Below are 20,024 nucleotides of genomic sequence, written 5' to 3' on the forward strand. Positions count from 1 at the left end.
AAAGCTACCTTCCAAAATAATCTTAAATCATCTCTGGGATGATTCGTGTGAGAAATTTCTCTTTATGCTTTTTAAAACGTTTTAATTTCATTTAACACCAATGTTTGAAATGATGGACCTTTCTTATGTGACTGTCTTAGCACAGAGACCAGGAAATAGCCCTCAATTACATCTTGCAAACTTCCAGAAAGATAGTTCATGTGCTGCACTCCAAATCCACTGTAATCTCTTTAAAGTTCAGACAGGCATTCACCCCCCAGAGTTTTCACTCTTATAGTTTTCAGCTGTATGATTTCAACTGATCGTCATGTCTTCGAGTAATCACTCAGAAGAAAAGAGTTCACTTTTCCTTGAGGCTTGAACTCTGGTAGGTATCTAATTTGTTGGACCAGGCAGCTATAGATACCTGTGGGCAGAGGTGAGCGATTCTTTAAAATGTTTTATGTTTCCAGCAACAGTGCCATGCTTCCTCATGAACAAAAGCTGTTAATTCAGTTAACAAACTTGCAGAGAGAAACCTGCCAAAGCAGAGGAAAATCAAGTAAAGAGTTTCTGAGGGTCTCTCTTCTGAGGCTTCTGCAAGGTGTATTTAACCTTTGATCAAAAGTACTTCAGAAATGTTTTTGCAATTTTCCTTCTAAAAGGATTCACCCTGGTTTTATCTTTCATAAATGGGTGTCTCTTTTTCTAGACATAATTAAAGTATGATTTTGTTTCCATAAATCTGTAAATATCTGTCTGGAAGACCTTACCATCCCTGTTATCCTCCAGATAGTTTCACGTCCCACTGGACACACACTATAGCCAATCTCCAGAGGCGCCTTCCAACCTCAGCCAGCCTCTGATTTGGGATGTCCTCAGTAACTTGTCCATTTATAACAGAAAATGCCTGACTTTGTAGCTTTTCACCACTCTTTAACATCCCTTAATCTCATTCAATTCTACTCTCTCTGCATGCTTGTGGTGGTGCTTAATAATTGCTTGTGTGGGTAAGGCAGCTGATGCTTAGATTTAGGATGTAGCTGATGCACAGAGAGCAGGAGTTGGTCATCACCCAGAAAGGTAGGAAAAGAGAGAATCAGTCCCTGCAAGAGGCATTGTTTTGTGGTTGTAGTTTTTTGGTTGGTTGGTTGGTTGGTTGGTTTTTTAATGTTTGCAATGGCACAATGTCTTATTTTACATATAGGTTATTTTTAATGTAAAAGTTTGCACCTGTAAAGCCATATGAGTAGGCTGTGTTGCTGGGCTTTGGGTTTGTCTTACAGACCCACACCACTAGTCCTGTCACTAGCAGAGCATCTGTCTCTGGCTTTGCAGGCAGGGGCAGGTGCTTTTCATTTAGGAAACCCATGAGAAAAGTGCCAGCAGCTCTCACAGCCGCCTAGTGGCTTAGCAAGTCCTTGCCTTTTGAACTAGGTGGACATAAACTGCAGACATAAACTAAGCTATATGTTTTGCTGTTGTGCAGGTAGAAGCCAGCACACTGTCACACAGTCCAGACTTACTCTTTCCTCCAAACCAAAATTCACTGTGCTGTCTATTGCTGCCATTAATGTTTGTTTGTTGTTGGTTGTTCTTTTTTTAATTTATTTTTTCTTCTGTATAGAATCTTAAGTTTGTCTTGACATTTTGCATCTGGTGGCAACAATGCTTCAAAGCTTCTTTTGTAGGGGATGTATCCTTTGGAATAGCCTGGCACTGTTTCACAAAACTAGCTTGTTTATTCAAGTGTCCAACTATCAGTCCCCCCAGCATAACTTCTTGCTTTTAAAATGTTTAAAAGGGTGGAAAATAGCCTTTGTCTCCTTTCTAAATTCTAGTCTTTGATCTATCTTATGCATGTTAATGGGTAGGAAATTCAAAGCTGATAAAACACATGTTCAAGCTCTTCATCATATGCTCATAGCAAGTGCTCAGAGAAATGCCAGTGCTACATCACCAGCTCTCCAGTGGCAAATATTCGTCACAGTCTCTGTTAACATAGCTGTCATCATTGTCTGCCAGTTTTCATAATTTTAATCAGAATATTCATATTTTCTTCTTCTTTTATACAGAATATTTCAAGAATCTTACTACATACCATACCAACAGCTTTTTCTGTATGGTGTGAGCTCATGCTCTTTGCTTTTTATTTGTAGCCCCTGAAGCACCTGCTTTGTAATTCTGATTTTTTTTGTCATTTTCTTAGCTTTTTGGGGGCTGTCTGCCAGTCTCTGAGGAACTAAAGTGGTGTTTGTGCTGTCTTTTATACTTGCTCCTTTGATCTGTCCTTCAGCTCAATGTATCCAAGTGTCAGGCTAACTTCATTTTCTGGCTGAGGTTTTCTGTTACATTGAGGTGGCAATGCCAAGGCCCTTGACATGTGATGTTTTTGGTAGTGATGCCTCCCAGGCAGAGATGCCTCTCTGTCATCAAGATAAAGCTTGAAATTGGTTAGGAAGATGTAATCGCACACAAACACACATGCTCATAAACTGTTTATTCACATCACCAAAAATCATCTTTCCTTATCTGAGTCCAGCTTCATTTCAGCCTATGCAAAAGATCTCCTCCTCTCCTCTCCTCTCCTCTCCTTTCCTCTCCTCTCCTCTCCTCTCCTCTCCTCTCCTCTCCTCTCCTCTCCTCTCCTCTCCTCTCCTCTCCTCTCCTCTCCTCTCCTCTCCTCTCCTCTCCTCTCCTCTCCTCTCCTCTCCTCTCCTCTCCTCTCCTCTCCTCTCCTCTCCTCTCCTCTCCTCTCCTCTCCTCTCCTCTCCTCTCCTCTCCTCTCCTCTCCTCTCCTCTCCTCTCCTCTCCTCTCCTCTCCTCTCCTCTCCTCTCCTCTCCTCTCCTCTCCTCTCCTCTCCTCTCCTCTCCTCTCCTCTCCTCTCCTCTCCTCTCCTCTCCTCTCCTCTCCTCTCCTCTCCTCTCCTCTCCTCTCCTCTCCTCTCCCCTCCCCTCCCCTCCCCTCCCCTCCCCTCCCCTCCCCTCCCCTCCCCTCCCCTCCCCTCCCCTCCCCTCCCCTCCCCTCCCCTCCCCTCCCCTCTCCTCCACTCTGCTCTCCACTGCTCTTCCCCTTCCCCTTCCTCTTCCCATAATGATCACAGCAAAGATCTTCTTCCTTTAGCTGAAATGCAGGTGACACTGTTACATAAAATTGCTCCGTGTCTATATCTAGAGACAGGAAAGAGCATTAATTTTATAAAATCCACTTCACCAAAAAGCCATTGATGTGATTTTCTGAGTCTCATATTGCCAAGATACAAACACATACCACATATTCTCACTTGTTTTTTTCCGACTGTCGAAAACCAAAAAAACTTGCCTTATTGTCAGTAGCTTTACCTCTAAATGAGAAAAAATACTAAAGCTGTACAGCAGAGGAAAGATGTATTAATACATCTTGGCCTGACAAAGCAAATCACAAAAGCTACAGACGTACGTACCTTTCCTACAGTATTATGTGAAAAAATCCCTCCAGGAGATACATAAACACTTTTTTCCTCCAAGAAAAGTAAGGTCCGTTGTGTATACATGCCAAGAATGAAAGTTAAAAAAGAAAATTTAAACTAACCTTGGAAAACCCTTAAAATACACACAAATTTGTACTGTTTAGAAGGAAAATTTTAGTGTAAATAAACCCGTAACTTAATTAACACACAACATTTTGTTCCTATTCCTTAATAGCTCAAGTTACTGTATTTACTCAGACTGGCTGCTTGAAAACATACCCTTGAAGCAGTGTTCATTACAATCATGATTCCGATAAAGTACTATTGGGCCAAGACGAATTATGGCTTGACGTTACTATTTGTTGTTAGCAAGGTATACTATTCAACAGAAGAAAAGGTTTATATACATATATATATACATATTCATCATACATGCATATGCTTATCTGATGCAGATATAGCTGTGTGCATTTTTCAGTTTTGCATGTAAATAAATCTGTTTTATCTTCTCTTAAGTTCTTTCAGATGTATTGAGGCTGTCAAAAATTAGTTTTTTAATATCTGTTTCAGTCACACTTCAAGATCTCTAGGTCTGATTTTGATTCTTCAAACATTACAGACACTTCATATATACGGTGTATACAGTATATAGTATATACCTGTCTGCTGAACGTATTCTGCTGGGATTGGTAAGAAAAGGCCAATATTTTAAGGAGTTATTTTCCTATAAATACGTCTTTATGGGGACCTCCTGGTGCTATGTGTTAACCAAACATGCATAGCAAATCTGCCATTTGCTACATTTCCTTTATCAAGGACTTTAAATCCAAATGTGTATGCATTTGTTTTTCAATTTGAAAATATTTGAAAATATTTCTGTTGTGATTAAAATTAAAACTGATGAGAATGCTATTTTTTTATTAGTTATTTATTACATAAAGCATCTCTTCAGCCGTGGCATTTTTAACTATGGAAAGGATCAACAAGTTCTACCACATTTTCTTATTGTTCCTTTGACAAATGTGTTTATATCTTGGAGTTCAGGATATTGTACCTATTATAGCTGTAAGGAAAACATTTCAGAACAGTGTATATTTTACTTCTGGAAAGATATTATTTAGGTAACACTTGATGGTAAATTATCCAGAAATATTATGACCATCTAATTATTTTCAGTCAGCGGTAACCAATCTGCTGCCCCGCTGTGGGAGTTGAACACTGCTGTAGCTTGAGCTTGGCTCACATCTCCGTACCACAGTTTTGCCAAATTCTTTGGGATGTGCTGGCTCCCCCCTCCAGGGAGATGGGGAGAGGACTTAGGCGATGGGCTGGGTGTGTGGCAGGGCAGAGCCGTCCCCTGGCCATGGGTGAACAGGCACACCAGCACCTCCAGGCACCCTTTGGTGTACCTTTGGGCCTTTGGGGCCCGCCATGTGCTCCGCGGGGAGAGGGAGGCCGCCAAACTACTGACGGCTTTGGTGAGCAATCGGGCTAGGCCAGGTACGGTGTCCCACCCACACGTACATCTTGACCACCTGTTGATATGAAATATTAAAATTCATAGCTAATGAAATAGTGAATACAGCCGTGTTAATAACATCGAGATGATGTAATTAAAATCAACGATTCTGTGTTTTAAGAATACATAAAAATTACACAAGCCTTTAAATGACTGTTATACAGGTCATAAAAAGTAACCATAAAAAAAAATAGTAACAATGCTTTCTCAAAATTTAGCTGTGCTTTAGTCCTGTAGTAACACAGGGTGTACTAACTTACAAATCTATCACGGGATGATGGAAATTCATTGGGCATAGCACCGCAGGCTTCAAAAACTACATAAAAATTATAAAGGGAAACCAGAAGGTAGGTATAAAATATTTATAAGTGGAATTTATGATTGCAATGGAGCTGTTACAAGGCTGTGTGTACTTGTTACACAAGACCTGGCATGAACCTTAAATAAAATATAAACTTAATTACATAAAGGAGAATGGCAAATTTCCCATGAATTATCTTACACCAAAAAAAAAAAAAGCACCCTTAAAATAATGAAAATTACAGACGCTGTCTCTCACAGAGTCATGTATTATTTAAGGACTTTGTAACTGAGGTATCAACAGACCCATAAAGACAGTGTCTATTAATATTGAATTTTTATTATATTTTACATCCACTGTTGTCCCTTTAGCATTTTTTTCATATAAGCCTCTTAGATTTCTTAAAAGTGGAAGCTTTTCTTAAGCTGTGTTTCTGTTCAGTGCAGAACGTGTAGTTTTTATATTTGAAATGAGAGATGAATGGCAATAACAGGTACCCAACTCTCCAGACAGGTTTCAACAGTGACTCACTGTGAGCTAAACTCCACTGTGTTAAATACAGGCATTGTATCATACACACTAACAAAACAAAACAAAACAAAACAAAAAAAGCTTTCCTTCTGTTCTCCAAAACAAAATCACTGAAAACCCCAAGGTTTTGCTATTTTTGCCCTCAAAGTCCCATTCACACACTCATCATGACACTGATCTTCTACGTCTGTGTTACAAGATTCGGTTTTCAGAAGGCTTTTCTCAGAGGCAAAGAAATATTATGCACAATCACTTACACAAGTCTTTTATATCCTTGGTGTGTCACAGGCTGAACGTGAGACTGGCACCATCCTCAAAGCATATCTCCCTCCTTTCAGTTCTGCTGTTTTTGCACACTGGCACTGGTTTAAGAGCAAGCACGTTTGCCATACTCATCTCTGTCTGCAGAACTACTGCTGGTGTTGTGTTCTTCAAAGGTTTTGGAAAATTATCATTCGATTGTTGAGGGACAAAAAAGAAATGCCACTGAATCACAATTTTAGGGCTTTATATAGTCACAGGCAATTCATTTTTCTGTTTTATTTTGCCTATGTTATCCAAACCAGCCAACATTCTTCCTCTGTTTTTGTTTTTGGTTTTGTTTTGATTTGTTTTTTGGATTTGTACATTATAGTTGTTCCCATTTCATAGTAACCTAGAATTTGAGTAATCATCTTCCAGTTTTGATATGTGTTTGGTCCAGGGAAGACACCAAGCCACACAGGCCCCCTGACCTGCTCATTGAAAAAACCTGGGATGCCCTTTTCAGTCTTCACATCCAGGTCCATCTGTTCATCCTGTATGCACAGAAGACTGCCCAAGGAAGGTGTAGTTTGAATAGCTGTACTGGAAAGTTGGTGCGTGGATCGGTAAAGATGAGGAATTACAAAGAAGAAGAAAGTATGGTTTGGGCCATACCATAACCATATATATGGTTTGGGAGTATAGTCTGAAAGCCCCTGCTTTATCCCTGTCTAAATTTTTCTGAGCCTTTTTAGAATATGCATTGGTGTGGATGTTTTGCGGGGGACACACAGGTCTGGTGCATTAGCTGCACGGCAGGGTCCCTGGGGTCAAGCTTGTGTCCTGGGTCTTTGTTCTCTTGTGCCTGGGTGTAAGGGGCAGAGCTGCCCTCATGCTGCCACAGGAAGGTTTTGAAACGTAGAATCATAGAATGGTTTGGGTTGGAAGAGACCTTAAATATAGTCTAATTCCAATACACATACACATGCATATGTGTACCTAAGTGTGCATTTGTGCACACACGTGTGCATGGAGTGCACATCTTGAGGAAAGGCAGTCACTCTGAAGAGAAACCACTTTCTCTACCTCTCAAAGACAAGAAGAGAGTAAAGACATTAAAAGTTGTCTTTTAGTCCTACCAAAATCTCATACAGCAGAGGAGCAGCAGATTCCTATTGACTTCAGAGAGAAGGGGGAGTTGAAGACAGAGAGGTCTGGGCCTAGTTTGAGTTTGGAAGGTGGTGGGGACATCTTGAGATCCCACCTTCTTCTGTTGGAATCAGGCAGGGCATGCAGGTGGGTCTCAGGATAACCTGGCATTGTTGGCTCCACAGATCCAAGGACTCTGGTTACCCAAAACCTCGAGGTGCTGACCTTGAGTCTCCTGAGCTCCAGGTGTGAGAGCCACACCAGAAGCTCCTGCATGCCATGAGTGTCTCAGGAACATGTATGAACCAACCTAATAGAACCACAAGAAGGACCATTAAAACCAAGCTTCAATGTTCTAGTTCTTTCCCATAGTAATTTTCCATGATTGTGGACAGCTAAGAATGATGTTTGAATAAGATAGGACAGTACAGTTACTGGAATGAGTCAGACTCATTTACTGGTTTTACTGGTTGAACTCTTGCTACCATGAGTTGAAGGAAAAATCTTTTCTACCATATGGTTTGGCCTCACTTCTTTGGAAGTAATTCAGTAGTCTTTGAAACAGTGGCAGTAGTGCTCTCTGCCAGGTTTGATGACTCTCCAGGTAAGCTCAAGAAGGAGGAAATCTCAAGATATATGAGAAAGTGTAGCTTGTACTTGGGTAACTATATTTATAGCTTCATCAAAACATCTTATATCATTAATTTCAGCTTCAGTATTGCCCTTTAGGAATGGACTTACTCCTGCTAGGAGCTCTGCAGAAGGTCACAATCTCTGTAAGTCTGCCTGAGCTGGATGCATGACACTGCAGATGTAGCCTGGCCCAGAATGAAGCAGCAGCCACGCCACTCAGGGCAGGGTACCAGGTCACCAAGCAGCCGGTCACTCAGCATAGTGGTATATCTGCAGATATGACTCAGCCCTAACAGCCCTGCAGGCATTTCCAGCTTTTACAGCTCCCCAGAGCGCTCAGGATGCCCAGACAGGAGGTGCAGCACTCACAGGCACCAGGCACATCACGAAACAGAAGAACAGATAGCACAGAGCAGTGCTGCTATAGCCATACGTGCCCTGCGTTCCCAGCAGGCTGAGCCCTCCTCCACCACGTAGCTGACTGCACAAGAGAATACCATCGCCAATGAAATACATGCCATGGCACACCAGGCTGTCCCTGAGAAAATATTATTTCGTTAAATAATTATTGCAGTAGCAGAAGGTTTCAGGACTCAGCTAGCTCATTTTTCCCCCTGTATTTAGAGAGAAGGTCAAGAAGTTGAAACGAGCGTTTCTGACAACACGTGTGACTGTAGGTGTGTCACCACAGAAATGTATCTTTTTCTTCTCTTTTTGGGAAGGACTTTTTGTCCTCCTTCCTTTACAATACAGGACTCTGTTCTAAGCTTGCTGTCATAAGGGGAGTGATGTGAGATGGGTTGAGAGTGCTTTAGCTGTTCCTAGAAGAGTTCCTGCTGGTGACAGGATTACTCCAGCAGAACCAGAGTTTTGCTAGGACTACTTATCCTGCTCAGAGAGCATAAGAACAAACTATTATGGTAGAAGTGAATTTTGCCACATTATTAGTGTCTTGACACTGTAGGAACAGTACAGGACATTTTCTCAATAAAGTCTTTCAAGTACAGCTTCTCTTAGAGTTGTTTTTCCTGCCTCTCTTTTAGAAGCACACCATATCCTTACAGAAATAGCTCAGCACAGAATGTGTACTGGAAGAAAGGGGGTCAGCGTCTTTGCAGTTATCCAGGACTTCCTATATTTCTCTTATCTAATTACAGTTTTCTTAATCTCCTCATTGTAGTTGAATATCTTGGTCATATTTAGTTTGGTTTACACCTTTCCTGATCTTCAATCATTTCCTTGTGAAATTCAGCATTTCCCCAGTGAGTCATGACCAAAGTAGAGCTGATAAAGTAAAACAAGGAAGAGAGTTAATCAAATAAACAGAAAATGCAATAGGAATATAGCCACAACACAAAGAGCTCTGATTGTAGGTTAAACTGGAAAGCCATTTCATGATGAAATTTTTATTTCTAGCATCGCAATGACTCATTATTGTTGCTATAGCGTTACCCCTTCTTTCTACCCACTTCCTCTTTGTGGGGAAGGCAGTAGCAGCAAGCTGTACTTCTGAGAGCACACATTCAAAAAGGAAATGAAACCTCTCAGAAAAAAAAGAGGTATTTTGCAAGACAATAGAAAGACCCGATCTCATGATCCAAAATGAAGTGTAAAATCTATATGTCTGTCCTAGCCTTCCTACACACAAATTATATTTGGTGCGCCAGGCTTCATTCATGAAGGATTAGGACTGATGAACAGTTTCTCATAGTCTTTCATAGCACCACGAGTACCATGAAATGAAAACTGAAAGTTTAACTGGTATAACCTGTGAATGTCAGAAAATCCAGAATTAACACGTGCCAAACTGTGCACCACCAGGCAGAGGAAGCAAGTGTGGTAATGACCTAGGGAAAAAACGCTTGCAGCAGTTGGTAGCTCTGGAGTAGTTTGCAACAGAAAAGATGAGATGAACCCACACTGGAGTAGAAATCTGGATTCACCAAGGCCGTTTGCTGTGGCCTCCTGAGGACACCAGGGCAAGGGTGGCACAAGTCCCCTGGGCTGTGCCCTGTCAGGGGAACGGGATGGGATGGGGCAGGGTGAGAACGGCTGGGTGGGACCACTGCATAGCCTTGTCCTTGCGCCCAGCTTCTGGAGGTTGGTGCTTGTTATAATTTAGCTTTTCCAGATTTTCAAAGGCTGATAAACCAGGATATTGAAGAAAGAAAGTAGAGAAACTGGATATTTTGTAGGGTTGATTAATTATAGAAAGATAATGCCTGGTTCCTCTTGTATTTTGATATAAACCTGTTACTGTTAGATTGAGAACAACATTTGCTTAATATTGGTCAATATTCACCTTCTGTCAGATTATTAATCTTTAGGAGAGCTTCCTGTTGGACACAAGTCAAACTGACTATTGATAAGAATTACAGCTGCTTGCTTTTCTTTGGTTATCCTTATTACTCGCTTCAGGAAACCATGGAATATGATTATATTACACTGTCAATAGGTTTACAATTCTTCTATCATTCTTTTTCTTAAGTATCCCTATATCCTTTTGGAAAAGGCACACAATATACTCTGAACTTACAGGTGGATTTTAGAGCACTTTGAAATAACAATTTTCAAGACAGAATTTTTGCTGCCAAGATGAAATCTGCAAAATTGTTTTGCGTAGGAGGTGTGTGGTGCTTTAGAAAATTTTTATTGACTCTGCTTGGAGTTTGAATTCCTTCCAACTTCTGCAAACGTAGCTCTGCTACAGAGAAATTCAGAATTAGCGTGTATATTCAGCAAACAAAACTGAATTCTTTTTAAAGCACTATTAAAAAAACAATAATTGAAGGAAAATTGAAACTACAAGGAATGTAGTTGCTCAGTCTAGCTGAATAACATGAAATATAATATCAGGTTATAGTAATCAATGGATCATGGGACACAGGCAAATCGGTACTGTGCTGATTTCAGAATAGAAATTTGAAATTTGTACTTCTTCATTGCCATGCTGCCATACTTAGGATTTGTCATGCATATCTATCAATGTTAATAACAGTGCCATATCCACAGATACATCCAACAAATCCATTGAAACACTCTTCAGTAGTATAAAAACATTTGTTTCTTCCAACTCAAAATGATGTGGTTTTCTCTTGATTGACTATAATCTTGATTTCCACATGAAATAACTCTTTCAAGAAATGTCACTCAACTTGTAAAATAAAGTTCATGAAATTTCATCAGCATCCCTCATACTATAAAAAATGTTTATCATTAGTAGTTTTTTTCCTGTGGTTGTTTCCTGTTTTTATTTCTTCATCACAAGTAATCTCGTGTTTTCAAATAATCTCCAAGTGTCAGCCACTGCTTTTATTTCCTCTTTTATCTGATTTCATAATTTCATTCTGTATTTGCTTCTCAGTCTGCAGTTTAGGTTATTGCTCTTTCCCCGTTCAGCTGTATGGTTCAGACTGCTGTTCTAATTGCTCTCTAGGGCATTTCCCATCTATATATTTACCACTGGTTTCTCCTCTATGTCTCATATCGGAATAATCTCTTACAAACTCTTAGGAGTGAAGTATTTCTTGCAGGACTTATAAAAGAACTCAGACATGAAATTGCTGCTTAACTAAGTGTGATTTATAACTTAAAATCATTTTTGGTGCAAGGAAAATAAAAAATAGCAAACACGACAACGGTTTTTAGAAAAGGCTAGAAAGCTATTCCTGGGAGCCATAAGCCAGTAAGTCTGTCTTCCATAGCGGCACATTAGGATACTGTAAAGAAGAACATAGCAGGGATGTTCATAGAGATGATGGAGCTTTTCAAGAGGGAAGTCAGGTCTCACAAAAATTGCAGGTTACCTGGGCATTCAAAAAGCAGTCTCACAAATGTCCTCAGCAAAGTCTCTAAAGAAATAAAATTCTACTGGGATAAAAAGTCGATTCCTATCATTGATAAATAACCATTAAAAAAAAGAAGAAGAAAAGTCTAGGTAATGATATTCAGTTTTTGAAACGGAAGCACATTAACAGCAGGGTCTTCGAGGCTCTATGCTGCTACCTTTACATTTCAACAATCACAAACAATGTAAGACGAGATAATTAGATAACATTTACATAAGATAGAGAAGTATTCAGGATAGGCAGCTATAAACTTCACTGTAAAGAACTGCAGGTGGATATCATATTACTGAATAACTAAGTAATAAAATGACAGATGAAATTCAGTGGTGACAAACACACAGTAATGTACATGGAAAAAAATGCCTAATAGCAGCCGACCGCCCATCACTTGTTGAGCAAGAAGTCTCATCCTCTGTCGGTAGGCCTCTAAAAATATCAGTTTGGTGGTTAACAGCAATTAAACGGACAAACAGGAATTACTATGAAACAGAGAGCAAAGCAGGACACATCAGTATGCCCTGCATGAATTCACAGAACTTTTACGTTGCAAGTTCTGTGTATAGCCCTTGTCCTGCTCCTTTATCTCTGAAGGACTGTACTAAGGTAGAAAGAAACAAGCAAGGCAATGGGACCAGTAAGATGTCTTAGCAGACAGAAACTAAGGACTAAATACTATAGAAGTCCTCAGACTGGAGAAGAAGTGGGAAAGAAAGAAACAACAGAAGTCTATAAACTCGGGTGGTGAAGGGAGAAAATGAGCAGAGAGTGATTACAGCTAACAATGCAAAAGGTAGGAAGCCTGAAATGGATTGTCAGGTAGGAGGTTAGACAAAGATTTCTCTTCCACAAACCGTAATTAAATTGTGGAACTTATTGCCTCAGGAGACCCAAAGCGTAAATGATTTGAAAAAGAATTTGACAAGATTGATGGAGAAATTATTAAATGTGATGTCCTGAAAGCCTCTAAATTGCTGATTCTTGGGAAGATATGCCAGGGAAAGATGACGCTATTCATACTTTCTTCTTTATTCACGCTTTCTTATATCCTTTCTCTGAGCATCACGCACCCAGCGCTGTCGGAGGCAGGGGTCTGACCCAATTCTGTGGCCCTGCAGCTTGGTGCTGCTCGCCCAGGCTCCCGCTGAAGTCCCCAGCCCCGGTGCAGCTGGCACCCCTCAGCTGACAGCCACGGCCTCGCAATGGCGAAGAAATGCAACAGCAGACCTGTGGGCTTCCTGGGACGGCACAGGGACCTGGGAAAGACAGCAGGCAGATCAATGGGTGTCCTACCCTTGTGCCGAGACTTCAGTTCCACGTTGATGTATTTCAGCTGCACAATTAATTATTTTGGCTTAGAAGTGCTGCCTCAATCAAGTGTGCCAGTCGTACTTCAGACACCTCGCGGCCCGTGCCCCTCTGGCTCCGTTTGGCACGCAGGCAGCGCGCACAGGGAGTGTCACAGAGAGCCTCGCTTCTAGGGAGGCACCTGCCAGGCATTTTTTTTTCACATTACATTTTGGAAAAAGAACAAAACAAAATTGCAGTATTTCAGTTTTAATTGCTGTAGTGTTGCCCCAGATCTCATTCTCCTGGTCTATAACCAAATTGCCAAAAAGGCATTTTGCAAGCAAAGCAGGGACTCAACACCTTTGGACCATTGCACTGTAGGGTATCTGAGGCAGAAGAGAGAGGATACATACGTTTTTGCTCGCATCTCAGTGAGCAGAGGTGGTGGATGGAGACACCTGCCTCAGGGCAGGCATCACTCCTCTCAGAGACGAACTTGCAGCCCCTCCGATGCTGAGTAACGTGCATGGCCCCAGCACGCAGCCAACAGGCTTATTTTGGTGTCTTTTGGTTAGAGGGCAGGGTCTGATGTGAGAGCTTTCGCTGACCTAATGAAGGAACTCATTTAAGCCACAGGTCTTCATGCCTGGCACAGCACAGTATTGTCAGTAGCTTTACTACAACAAGAACGACTCCCATTATCACGCCTTTTTGTCCGTGAATGAGCTTTATTTTTCCTTGTACAAATTTGGAAACAAAAAAGAGGGAAGAAAAGCAAGGAAAGCAATTTATTTCCAGGTAGTGTTTGCAGAGCTGTTGTATTAAAAGGATTTGTGAAAACATTCATTTATTTAGTAGAGATTAATGAGATTTCTGGCTTGATGGCCAGTGGAAAAATTGGGAAAAAATTTGACCTGAAGTTGTATTGGAAAAGATAATGAAACAAATAATGAAAGTTTTGATAGGTTTACTTTGACACAGTGAAATGCTGCATTACATTTTAAGATTATTAAGCTTTTAAAACTCTGAAATGTATGGCAATTACTTTTTTCCATTTGTTTTACTTCAAACTGAGAAATTCTAACCAAAAGGTGAACTATCTTTCGAAATGAAAAGTTTTACCACAAAAATACCAAAAGAAAACAGTCCCTTTTATTTCATCTAGTTCAGCCTTTTACCATTTTGCACTCTTGCATTTCTTTGTTGAAACAATTCACCAAATTTACTTGGATTTATGAATAATTTCAAACACCCCAAGAGTCTGTTTGGAGAAAAAATTACTTATTGCGAGGCAAGTCCTAGTCTATAATACAATATACCAGATTAATCTTAGCTGTGATAGTCAACATTGAACAGACTTAGTGTCATCCAGTACTTGTAAATACAAGACATTTCAAGAATTAACATTATTTCTGTGACTAAAAGCTTTTGACAAATGGTCTTAAAAGGGAAGTGCTTCTAAAATTGGTATCTTTATTGTAATACTGCTTTTAGGTTTTCCGTTGTAGTGCTTCTTTGGAAATGTTAGCATTGATTGCTCCATATTGAGATTTGTAAACAGAGAAGTGAACTTAAAAAATACATTTTCTCCAGAAGGTTAAAGCAGCTGAAGAGGAGGAACTGGCACCGGACAGAGCCGCGCTCAGGCTCACTGTCTCTCTGGATCAATGTTCTGCATTTTGGCGTATTTATAGCGCACTGTGCCTTTCTTCCCGTGCCTGTTTGGGTGCCTTTGTGAAGCCTTTGCTGGTGGGTCTTTGCCTAGGCAGATCTGAGCTCAGAGACGACTGAACCCGAGCCCCTGCTGAGAGGTGCCCACGGGTGGGGACGAAGCAGCCGAAGGCGTAACGCCACGCTGCAGGCGTGAGCACCGTTTGCCGTAAATGCAGCTCTCATGCCAGGGCTTTTACTGTACAACATCTGGCACGCACGCTGGTCCCTGCTGCTGGTCACCTTGTGCCAGAGGCTGCCCAGCTTTCCATCTCTGCCCAGCCTGGATGTGGCAGCGCTCCCCTACCTCCCCGCCGCCGCTTTGGGCAGATCCCGCCGGCTGCAGAGGTTCCCCTTGTCTGTCGGTCTTTGCGTGTCTGTCCACAGGGTGGAGGTCATGACTTGCATATAACAGGCTGCAGAGAAAATAAGGCAGCATCAGAACTAGGATTAGAGGCAGATCAGTTCAAGGAGAAGGAGGGGAAAGCAGGTGGATGGAAAGATCTGTGTGCCAGGAGGAACAACAGCAAAAAGCTGTCATGAAGAACATTTTGTCGGGGTGATTTCCCTATTGCCCTGTTTCCCACAACACAGAGCAGCAGCCCAGCTCCCTCCAGCAGAGAGATTTGACAAGGAGGCCGGAGCCTCCTCCAGGTCCCCTGGAAGCAGGGGTTTGGGGAGCGTGTCTCAGAGGGACACTGCTCGGCAGGACAGGAGTCGTGCAGAGGGGTGAGGACAGGGGCTGTCACTTAGACATGCAGGAGCAGAAGCAGCATCTGAGAGGGATCTGTGCTGGTAGCAGGTCTCCAGTGGTGGGAGGAGGAGTGCAGTTTGGAGCTTTGGGAAACATGGCCTCTTCACGCTGCACTTGTCTATCTTCCAAGCACAAACATGTCACACTTCAAATACAATTTCCTTTATTTCCCAGAGCTTAATTTCTTTTTTTTTTTTTTATAATTAGCATTGCACAATTGCAAAGAGAGGGAAACAAATAACTCTGTCTCTTGTCCAACATGATTTTGCTGTTCTCTACCTGATTGGCTTAATTGATGAGTTATTTCATCCCTTATTAATCTTCTCCAGACCCCAATAAAACAGCAGCAAACTTATTTATCATGCATATTACTCTAATTTGCTCAGTGTTGTTCTGGACATGCTTGTTCGCTTTTTATTCTTTAGTAATCTCCTGGTAAAACAAGTAGGTCTTATCAATAGTTTTAACCAAAACAAAGTTGCTATTTGCAAGCTGTAGGAAGGAAGGGAGATAAGGGAAACCTCTTCTGACCTGAGAAATCCCTCGACAGGGAATGAAACCAGAGGAGATATTTGTTAAGTCCCAAATACAGATTTGAGCTGTGGAGCAGGATACAGACAAACAAGAAAACTTCATCAGTGCTGACTTAAAAGAGGCCGATAATGGGCAATCAGCACTAGGGTCAGATGTGGTGCTGGATGCCCACGTCCCATCCACGCCCACAGCTAGCTCGGTGAGGCACAGAAAGGCTTTGTCTCGGGTTGTACGGCTCTGGTGGGGACTGACCCCTGTGCCTGTGAGGTGACAGTCACCCTTGGATCGGATCCCCTGTGCAGAACAGCATCAGAGAGAAGGAGCGAGTGTGATAACCCTGGGCCTAGAAATGAACCAAGGTACAATGGGGAACGGAGTGAGCCTACCAACCAGATGAAAATCCAGACCTTCACTAACCTCTGTTTTGTTTCCTTTGTGTTTTCTCTTGCTTTTTTTTTCATTCTGCATGAACTTCCTTCCCCTTGCTGCAGGGAAAAGGTGAGCCTCAAGCAGGTAACAGTCTAGGAGAAAGACCTCTATCTCCTCCTGAGCTGAGCTGGGCCACAGGGATTTGCTGCCCGTTCCTCTGACTAGCCTGTGACAAAACTTCTGATGTGATAACTAAAGGCTTATTTTTTAAAAACCCTTCTGTTTTGTCTTCCAGGGTTTGGCATGACCACCCCAGCCACTGTCGGAGGCAAAATTTTTCTGATATTTTATGGCCTTATAGGATGTGCAGGGACCATCTTGTTCTTTAACCTGTTCCTGGAGCGCCTGATCACCGTCATAGCCTATGTCATGAAGTCCTGCCACGAGAGACAGCTGAGGAGGAAGGGCGTCCTCCCTCACGACGGCCGGCGGGGCTCGGGGACCTCGGAGGCGGACAGCCTGGCGGGCTGGAAGCCCTCGGTGTACTACGTCATGCTGATTTTATGTGTAGCATCACTCATCATCTCCTGCTGTGCCTCTGCAATGTACACACCAATTGAAGGGTGGAGTTACTTTGACTCGCTTTACTTCTGCTTCGTGGCCTTCAGCACCATCGGTTTTGGTGATCTGGTCAGCAGCCAAAACACCCAGTATGAGAGCCAGGGCCTTTACCGCTTTGGCAATTTTGTCTTCATACTCATGGGGGTTTGCTGCATCTATTCCTTATTTAACGTGATCTCTATTGTCATCAAACAATCCATAAACTGGATACTGAAGAAGCTGGACTGCAGGTGCTGCCATAGATGCCAAAGGAAATTATTTCGGTCACGGAGGAACGTGGTAATGCCGGGGAACATGCGCAGCCGGAGAAACATCTCCATCGAGACTGACATTGTCAACGAGAGCGACACAGATGGGCGCCGGCTGTCAGGAGAGATGATCTCCATGAAAGATTTCCTGGCCTCCAATAAAGTGTCACTGGCCATCATGCAGAAACAGCTGTCGGAAACTGCCAATGGCTACCCGAGGCAAATGAGCACTAATTCAAAGCAAAATGGATTCTCTGGTGGGGTTGGAGCCCTAGCAATTATGAATAACAGACTGGCAGAGACAAGCGTGGACAGGTAAAACAGTAACAGAAATACCAGTGACACAGCGTGAAGCATTTCAGCACATACAGAAACAACATGCATCGAATGGAAGTAGCGAGGGAGAGTGTCGCCAGAGGGTGGGCTGCACGTGAAGAGCTTACCTTCTGTTGGCAGACCTCTCACACACATTTTTTGGGCTGCCACTTAATATCTTGGCTCTTTGAATTGCACCAGTCTCGGCCTTCCTTCTTCCCTTTCTTTCCCTTCTTTCCATGCCTCAAACAGACTACTGCAGGAGAAATTCTGTTTAGCCTTCAGATCAATTTTCCATGTCCTGTGCTTCTCCGTTTATGTGAAATACAGATTTCAGGATAAAAAATCTGTGGTACTGGAAGAAATCAAGAGTGTCTTCTGGACACATACTTAATTCAATGATTGTTTTGAGCTTTCTCTCTTACACTTTTCATAAGTGTTTTCTGAAGGTAGCTTATCTGAGACCAAAAGAGGAATCATTATGAGCCTTTTTCTGTCCTTCTACAGATTTAATTTAATGGAATAGAAAAACAAAATATTTTCTTTTAAGTATCACTCCTTAACATGTATTCCTGTTGTGAAACATCTAGGCTTGAAAAGCCAGGTTCTGCTGCTCTAAAAATGTATAGATCTGGAGCGATTCTCTGACAGTCAGTGGAAGAACTCTGGAGCTATTGTGATGTGAATGAGAGGAGAATTTGACCTTTAGAATTTAATTTCGTCTTCCCTTTAAAAGGATACTGTCAAAAGAGATAGAATAAAAAATTACCTTACTTTTGTTTTCTTCTATTTGCAAAACATGATTTTTTTTTCTAGGCTACTTTTCCTTCTAGAATTGAATCACTGTGGTTTTCTGTTTCAAAAATTGAAAAAATCATCATACTGACAAGTTGTATGAATTATTCCACAATAAAGACCATGGACTTTTACAAATTTCTGTCCATATTATGCTCAACTTTGACTGAAGCAGTTCAACATCAACATTATGTAATGCAACTAGTAACTGGGTTTACAGAGCAGGCTTTTTAGCAGGCGATTAGATTGCCATGCCAACATTCAGCACGTTATTATAAGTGACTGTGATCACAAAATCACTTTGGCAATGTCCTTTTTACCTCTCATGTAATTCTTCACCTGTTTTCTGGTATTCATTAATGATAATGACAGGGTCTTGATTAGGGAAATAAAAAATGTTTAACTCCTCGTTTTTCTCAATGAAATGCTCTGAGTGTTCATTATGACTAGAAAGGAGACTTCAATGAGAAGCATAATAACAGCACAAAGAAAATGAAAACAGGAGACTAGGTGATCTTTAATGACAGTGAAATCACGCTTTCTGTTAGATAACTGGAGAAAAAAGGGATGAAATTAACATAAACTCTAGCAAGAATTTAAGGAAGTCTGGGCTGAATTCCAGTTTCTTCTTTTACCATGCAGTGCATTAAAGCTGAGCACTATATGAGAGCGTAAACAAGCAGAATGGGTCACAAAGGACCTGAGCCAATTCTCCCTAAAGAGAATAGTACATGCATCAGGACTGGATGTTTTCTCACTTCTGTTAGCAAGAAAACGTTTCAGAATACTACAGTTTTAGGCAACACCCCTATGTAGTTCTTAATTTCTCTCGTGTGGAACAACGCAGATAGCTTCTTCAGTTTAACTTGTATTACAAAATAATATCATATTCTTTTTCTTCATTCTGCCCAGAAACTCTTTTATTTAGGTTCCTAATACTACAGGATAACATTTTAACACTCGTTTTAAGCAATATTTGAATTTGAAAAGAAAAACATACCTCTTGGAATCCTTTCCTGTGATAAAGCAAAACCAGAGATTAGATTAAGAAACTGCACTTAATGAGTGAAAGGAATTGCAAGCTCTTCCTGACATGTTACAGTTAAAATATCCTGATTAAAGGTCAAGTCCTGCTGTCCTTAGTTGCAAGGAGAGCTTCAAGCTGCAGTCAGTAGTCAAAAGTCTGGTATCAACTCACCTGTGCAGCAGCAAAATATCCCTAATGGTACCCCCCACATTAGCATTCATGTGAAATTGAAATCAGCTCACAAACCTTAACTTTGGTGAGAAGAGCAGTCTGATTTGTCACTGGAGGGAGGGGAGGTGTTACATATTTTCAAAAAATGCCACTGAGATGTTTTAGGCATACTATAGTACCCAAGATCTATTATGTTGTTACAATTTTTTTTTATCCCAAAATTTTCTGTCTCAACCTTACTGAATAAAAAGACTTGCATATAAAAAGAAAAAAGTTCTGCTCTGAAGTCTTCTTTCTGATTTCATTCAGCAATGCCTCTGTTCACTGCCTGCACCCTACGATTTCATTGTTACAGAAGTATTTCTCATGCTGCCAACTATCAGATATAATTTAGGACTTGGCCCATTGCTTAAGCAGAGATCTCATCCTGAAAAAGTGGTCTTGAAAAGTGCAGCTTACTTCTCCATTTGTGCTAGTTATAAGTTCTTAGTTGCAAATGTCAGATTTTGCTGAGCACTGTAGATAGAAGTTAATCCCTTTC

The 20,024-nt window shown here is 41.4% G+C and overlaps 1 protein-coding gene and 1 long non-coding RNA gene across 3 annotated transcripts in view; one reads left to right on the top strand and one right to left on the bottom strand.

Moving 5' to 3' along the window:
• Positions 1 to 19,875, top strand: part of KCNK13 (potassium two pore domain channel subfamily K member 13) — a 67,781-nt gene extending 47,906 nt beyond the window's left edge. The window contains exon 2 of one of the 2 annotated variants that reach the window (XM_083836724.1): positions 16,602 to 19,874. In XM_083836724.1, coding sequence (XP_083692850.1) covers positions 16,602 to 17,494 — 893 coding nt within the window. In that variant the 3' untranslated portion in view covers positions 17,495 to 19,874. Of the gene's footprint in view, positions 1 to 16,601 lie in introns of both variants that reach the window. The other variant, XM_083836725.1, reaches the window with a different exon arrangement.
• Positions 14,993 to 16,594, bottom strand: LOC310899812. Its single transcript, XR_014584686.1, has 2 exons — positions 16,355 to 16,594; positions 14,993 to 15,065 (listed from the first exon to the last, which is right to left on the bottom strand). It is a non-coding gene; the product is annotated as an uncharacterized lncRNA (long non-coding RNA).
• Positions 19,876 to 20,024: the final 149 nt, after the last annotated feature.

The sequence above is a fragment of the Anser anser genome, assembly GCF_964211835.1.
Source record: "Anser anser genome assembly, chromosome: 5".
Classification (NCBI taxonomy): Eukaryota; Metazoa; Chordata; class Aves; order Anseriformes; family Anatidae; genus Anser; species Anser anser.